Raw genomic sequence first — 7,035 nt, 5'->3', positions numbered from 1 at the left:
TTCGTTCTGTCATTTAATATGTCACACATGTCACGCCACGGATGCGGGGTTATGAACGTGCCTGGGCGCCAGACGTTTCAACCAACTCTGGCTCCCAGGTCTTTTTATTGGGTGTTCCGCGCACTGGGGTTCGTACGTAGACAAGGACAGGCAGTTATTCGTCAGCGGTCACTGCCGCCATTCACTGTGTGTTCCGTTGGTGACATTTCGGTGCAGGGAATTAAGGGTCGAAACACGTCTGCATCGGCCACCGCGACGGCTGCCATAGTGTTGCGCAATCGGGGAACCGGGAGGAGAGTCTTCTGCGATGAGACCGCCCTGCAAAGTGAGAAAGCGACGAAGAAGACAACAGTTAAGTGGTACACTCTGTGGAAAAGAAAAGGGTGTGCGTTACTTTTTTCGTTACATCCTGACTTGCCACGCATATGACTCTTTTTAAAGAGACACGTGAGCTCTCTCTTGGTTCCCTCGACTCTCCGACGAGAGTATAATGATAAAAGGGAATGCACGTGTCTCTTTAAAGACAGTCATATACCTGGCAAGTCAAGACTCACACAAAAAACTCAAAGGACTCTTTTTTTTTTTTCTTAGAGCGTACTCAGACTGTCATATAGCGAGCTACCTTGAAATGCGGGACAGAGAGTTGGCCATCTGCTATTGCGACCAGAAAATCAGAAAGTGGCCTATGGCGATCATGGCGATTTGGGTTTCTTGATGTCCCACAAAACAATATGTTGGGCGTGTTGTTCTCTAGCTTCCATATTTACAGCGCGAGACGACACCACGGAGAAGGCACACAAGACACACGGACAGGGCTGGGCAAAGATACTTTGAAATTGTATCGCGATACGATACAAGATACTCAGACAAAAAGTATTCGAGATACAGATACAAGATACTGCCGCAATAATTGTATCCGATACGATACCTGCTAATCAAGGGCGTCCGCAGAACTTTTTGCAGGGGGGTGCATATGCACGGGGGGGGGGGGGGGGGCCATTCAGCACTGGCAGCCTTTCTTTAACTGCCGTGACATGACAGGCAAGATTAGTCAGTAGTTTGTAACGCGCGAAATTGAATGGCAAACCTGAAGGCCAGGACCTGACTGTGCTAATCAAGCTGTGTAGCTTATCGCAACTGCATAGCAAAATATTATTCGAAATTCCAAGGGGGGGCAGCTGCCCCCCCTTGCACCCCCCTCCGGACGCCCATGCTGCTAATTGTATCTTAAGATACTTCGATACATTCTCAAATTTGTTATTATAGATCGATATAATGTAGCAGCAAACGCCTACACACGAAAATGTTTGCTTGAAAATTTCTATTTTGTTTCACTTGAATGAAATGTCTGTTAGTATCTCAAAAATTTTGCCCTTCTTGCTCAAAGTACTTTAGTTTCCTTCCAAAACAACGTATTGCGGCTTGTCTTAGCTTCTTCACAGGACAACTATTTATACACTTCGCTGACAGTGGTTCTTGCTTGTCATTTTTGCAATTGATGGGAGTCGCTGCTCAGCTTGCTGAAGCGGGTTGCCATGTAATCACAATAACGTCAATAAGAAGCCTTCGCACGACGGCGCAAATACCGGTGTAGACTTTTACCTTGTCCGTTAAAGACAGTTTGCACAGTACCGTATATCTGGACAGATGTACAGCAACAACAACGCTGGTAGCAACATTTTTCTTTTTTTTTTTGGGGGGGGGGGGGGGTGAAGGGGAACGCATGGTCTATACGGGGTTTGAGATCGTTCGCTAGCGTCCCGGCCGGCACACATGACCGTCTCCGTCCCATTTGTTTTTATTTTCTAAATGGTGGTCGTGAGCTACACAGCTGTCACTGGTCTCAAACCTTTCTTTCGTGAGGAATATGTGGTCACCATGTCCTGAAACATAACCGTGGAACAAAAACTGTACATTTCAATCCGCGTTCAGATTTCAGTCCTTGTGTACATCGGTACCATGTTTCTCGAATCCTGACTCCAAATCCCCTTCAGAAATGACCTATATATAAGACATGGGGAAGGCTTCCTTTCAAACGTCATTTTGTTCAAACTCTCTCCGACTCCACCATCTTCACTGTCCCGGCCCTTGGAGCTAAATTTCGCGACTGAAGCACGCCATAAGTTGAGTTTGGGACCCCTGGTTAGGGTACCCTGGTGTATACGTACATGAAGTAAAACTGCAATGAATTACCATGTTCTACTTAGCTGCTGGCGTAAGGGATTCTTTATTGATATATTCACTAACGTGCAAGGAGAGAACATGTGCAACACAGAAAAATATAGTTGCACAAAGCGTCGCAGGACACAGCCGCTATTCGCGCTATTGCCGCTTATAGCTCCCATTACGTGGCGATTAGTAATAGGACAAATATTTAAGAAGGCCTAAAACAGGAAAATAAATATAAGTAAAATAGAGAGGTGGTTATGTATCAAGCATTCACATTGAATGAGTACAGAAACACAATACAGACGGCACCCTTAATAGCTATGAGCATGAAGTATCGTCAACTTACCTGTTCCGACAATAGAAAATTCAGTGCCTATGGAAAATTGCGTGAAACGGCTCGTTGGGACGCTCATGAGTAAAACGGAGCATTCAGTAAAACAACGTTTCTCGAATACCTTTCCTAACATCTTTAAGATGGCTCCTAATGATTTCCATTATCATAATGCAAACTCAATTTCGCTATTTTCTTAAGCGGTAAGCAGAATATTTTGTACTGCATACTCAAGGCACGCCCACATAATAATTTATTTGTTTTGAAAATCGCCTTTGGCAACGTGTAAATGTGTAAACAGTAGTAGAAATAAAGCAGCCAGTTAGAAGAATAAAGCAGAAATCTTATTTTGGGAGCGCGTTACAAAAGACATACTGCACTGTAGGCACGTAGCCAGTATTTTTTTTTTTGGGGGGGGGGGGGGGGGGGGCAAGGCTTAATTATTCCAAAGAAAGTAGTTCCATGGCAAAAAAAAAAAGTTGCCCGGGAAAATAGAAGGCTGGACGAATTTCGGGGGTACAGAAACCTAGGTAATGAATGTGATGCAAAACGACAGCTAAGGAAGCACTTGTGCTAATAATCAAATTATGATTTCATAAATTCTTTGAATAAATGCAGATGGAAGGGAAAAATACGGTACGCCAAGATATTTTCTGTTAGGTAAACGCTTGCTCTATTAGATCTAGCATCGGTATCAGTGGCGTACAGTTGTTAAAATCTTGTTTGGATATAAGTCAATTCATTGCATGCAAGTCAAACATACGTCCACGAGATCCTTCAAATCGCTGATACGTAAAATCCACGCGACGCAAAGCAACTCCATTCTTGCACGCATCACATTTCGTTACGGAGCAAGACGCAAGAGAATCTTCAATAACGACACTGTAACAACATCAGAATTTGCGCGATAGACGCCGCACGCAGTGGAGTATGCGACGCATGACAGTGGCTAAGAGCAACTGTCGCCACATTGGCGCAACTAAACAGAAAAGAAATTGAGAAAACAAAAGGTACGTGGGCTGGGCGTAGACGTCCGCGTGCTTGTCTCCCCGGTCTTCCATCCTCACTGGATGACTCTGGCGTAAAAATAAAATAACGTCACTGCCTTTATACTTATTCAGATGGCTTAGTGGTACCAGTACCAGCTTGAGAAACGGAGCTTGACCAGCGATTATTGTTTCGCACGGCTGTGTTGCGATAGAAGTATCTTGTATCTTAAGATACACGATGCATTATCGAATGTATCGAAAATACAGATACAGATACTCGTCTTTCGAGACGTATCGCGATACAGATACAAGATACCCATAGAGTATCTAAGATAGTATCTAAGATACATGTATCTTCGATACTGCCCAGCACTGCACACGGAGGACCCCCCCCCCACCTTTATTTTTCCAATATTTCTCATAGCTAGATGTGAAAAGTTTGTCGATTTAAGAGCGTCAAGCTCTAAACTGCAGACCAGCTCTCTGTGAGAGTCTGTTCGAAGGCCACACACCCGCAGGTTGTTCAGTTCGGCTCGATGAGGTTCTCTCCGAGCAGCACCTGCTGCAGGCGACTTCGCTGGATGACCGCTGCACGATGCGCCTCTTCTTCCTCCTCTTCTTCGTACTCCTGCGTCAAGCCCGAATACCACAAGTCAAATATACGTATAATCCAACTCACCGACTCTACCACGCAGTGCTACGAAAACTGTCAGTCAGGAGCAGGCCCGTAGCCAGGAATTTATTTCGGGGGGCCCCCGCTTGCTGAAATCCTTGACTATTTGAGAAAAACACCTATTTTCATTACTTATTTTTTGGTAAAACACCTACTTCATCAAAATTTCGGGGGGGGGGGAGGGGGAGGGGCTAGCCCCCCCCCCCCCCCCCCCCCGGCTACGGGCCTGGTCAAGAGATTTAGACGGTGCTTTCCTCCTCTGTATATCTCTGAACGCCCTCTGCACAACGCCGATTGAACGGAAACGTTACGGAAAGATTAGTAGCGAACAATGGGCGAGTTCCCTGCTCTCGTTAGACAGGAGCGCTACCCTTCGCTGCACTGCTTATAGTTGGTTAGATAGTGTACGGATCGAAGACTACGCCGGGAATCCCCTGCCTCCATATAAGTAAAGGAAGGCAACCACCGTGGTGCTACTGATACCGAATACCTCTCACAATATAATCTATGCTGACAGTTTATAGAGAGTATGTACACGTTTCTTCTAAATAATAACTGCACACGCGAAATCCAAGAACGCTGGTGCATTCGGGGCGTTACGCTCCTGTCGGTTAAAGGGGTCATGAACCACTTTTCCAAGTAATGATCTAATGGCCTCAGTATCGGAGTGTACTGCCTCCCGAATCGATTGCCGCAAAAATTTCTCGAATCCGTCAAGAATCAGCGGAGTTACGGGGGTTTGGCGCACGCTCCCAGCGCTTTCTCTCTTTTCTCGTGCCGGCGAGCGCACTGGAAGCTAGACAGGGAGGGATGGCATGGGGGAAAGAAGTTACGCCAGCGCGCGTCATGAAACGCGATCGCTCTCCCGCTGTGATTCGCTTGCGCGAGTGCGGCTACCGTGTACTGAGGAGTGCGGCGCCGGCAAGTGGCGGCACCCCGCGGCAAGAAGCGCATCTGATCCGAACGCCGCTCTCGATTTACGTCGGCTATCGGCCAATAAGCATGCTATGTCTCTTGCGACGTACAGCGGACAGACGCCCCGCCCACCGACGAGAGTGAGAACCGGCCTCTGTTTGAAAAAAGGGTGCCTGGGGAAACGGCAACTTCGCGCTCCGCTTGTGGCCATTACGCGGCGCGCACGACTGTAATATTTGGCAGAGCAGTTCATAGCCGTGTCAGCTTTCCGCAGGATGTGTTTTTTCAATCAGCCCAAGGGGTGCTTCATGACCCCTTTAACGTCTGCTTATGTGCGCTTACGAAAAACACGCTTGATAGCTTGCGGACAACAATCGGGCCAAATGGAATAAACTCGTTAACAATCTTAGTGCACAGGGGCTTTGAGGTCACCTTGAAGGTTATGGCTTGCTTATGAATTATCTTTATTTCAGTAACGTAGCTTTCTGGGCGAGTTGGTTCATGGTAATCGGAAGATGAAACCAGTGAAAACCACACGAAGACAGCGAAGTCTCCTGCCTGGTTGTTGTTCTTCGCTGTCTTCGTGCGGTTTTCGCTGGTTTCATCTTCCAATCATCTTCATTTATAAGGGACATTTTCAGGTGCACTTTCTATTTGATGTTTTGATTCAAAGAAGGAAGGATTGGGCAAAACAACACAGCAAGCAAGACGAAGACACAACGTAACGTCGTCTCTTTCCCGTGTGTGCTGTGTTTTTTGTTATTCTTTTTGTGCAATCCTTACTTTTTGAATTGAAAGCGCTTCATAATTAGAACGCCACCTCTGCTCTGTACGTACGTACGTACGTACGTACAGTTTCCTACGTTGTATTATTGCTCACCGGGACTGCGTCGATGACGTCATGTGCCAGTTGCTCGTCATCGTAGCGACGACGTCCGTTGTTCATTACCTGGTAGGCGGGCTGCTCGCGTGTGCCACTCAGCGTCATGGAGACCGAGTTCAGGCGTCCAACGTTGTCCTGACCGTACTGCAGCGGTGCCAGAATCGATTCTGTTTAGGAACAAGGCCGTTGTCCTACCGAGGTGTGAGCTCACCTTGTCCCTAATGACGAGGACCCAAAGACCCCGCGGATCTTCGCCCCACAGGTGGACCGTGAGAAAGGTCCAGTTGCGGAATCCTTGTCCCGTGGTGTCCTTGGCTCGGCGGTAGAGCAGCACGCTTTCGGTGCCTGCAACGCGTGAGCGGTTGCGCATGAACGCACTGCCGACGCCATATGGGTGGATCTATAGATGGCCTGCAATGGCGTCAGTGAAACCGCCGGGTTGGAGCACCGGCATAGGGGAGTGCGACGTTTGCGATGTCACATTAATGTTTTCAAAACATCACATGCAGATGCTTTCGTTATTCACGCACAGAGGCGTTCTTGTCACGTCGTTATCACATTAGAGCGGGTTGACCGCAACTTGTTTGTCATCAAAGCCGCCATCGTGGACTGCCAGTACGTTCAGAAGCTTCGTCCATGAAGTCACGCGCAAGCTATCTACAGTCACCTAAATGTATGGCTGCACTTGTATCGCAGCATCGCCTGTGATGTGGTAGTACATGTGCATGGCTGGGTCCTTTTCCTGGACGAGGGGTCCCGGGTTCTAGATCTGGCGGTAGCGGCCGCATTTCGATGGAAATTTCGAAATGGAGAAGCTCTTGACTTGTGTGCTTTGGATTAGGTGCGTGTTAACCCGGTTTCTTTCTTTCTTTCTTTCTTTCTTTCTTTCTTCTTTATTTCTTTTATTCTTTTCTTCTTTGTCGTCTTTATTTTTTTCTTTCGTTCTTTTTTCTTTTCTTTTTCTTTTCTTTCTTTCTTTCTTTCTTTTCTTTCTTTCTTTCTCTTTCTTCTTTTTCTTCTTTCTTTTCCTTTCGTTTTCTTTTCTTCTTTTCTTTTTTCTTCTTTTCTTCTCTTA

The 7,035-nt window shown here is 46.8% G+C and overlaps 1 protein-coding gene across 1 annotated transcript in view; it reads right to left on the bottom strand.

Annotated features, from left to right (window-relative positions):
• LOC119382798 (neuroendocrine convertase 1) overlaps positions 1–7,035 on the bottom strand; it is a 45,626-nt gene continuing 38,591 nt past the window's right edge. The window contains exons 12-15 of the mRNA XM_037650654.2: positions 6,172–6,305; positions 5,958–6,104; positions 4,002–4,117; positions 1–318 (exon numbers count right to left, since the gene is read on the bottom strand). Of these exons, the coding sequence (XP_037506582.1) occupies positions 4,013–4,117; positions 5,958–6,104; positions 6,172–6,305 (386 nt within the window). The 3' untranslated portion in view covers positions 1–318; positions 4,002–4,012. The remainder of the gene's footprint in view (positions 319–4,001; positions 4,118–5,957; positions 6,105–6,171; positions 6,306–7,035) is intronic.

The sequence above is a fragment of the Rhipicephalus sanguineus genome, chromosome 2 (genome assembly GCF_013339695.2).
Source record: "Rhipicephalus sanguineus isolate Rsan-2018 chromosome 2, BIME_Rsan_1.4, whole genome shotgun sequence".
Lineage (NCBI taxonomy): Eukaryota > Metazoa > Arthropoda > Arachnida > Ixodida > Ixodidae > Rhipicephalus > Rhipicephalus sanguineus.
The sequence above is the reverse complement of the archived record's forward strand: the minus strand, read 5'-3'. Positions and strand labels throughout refer to the sequence as shown.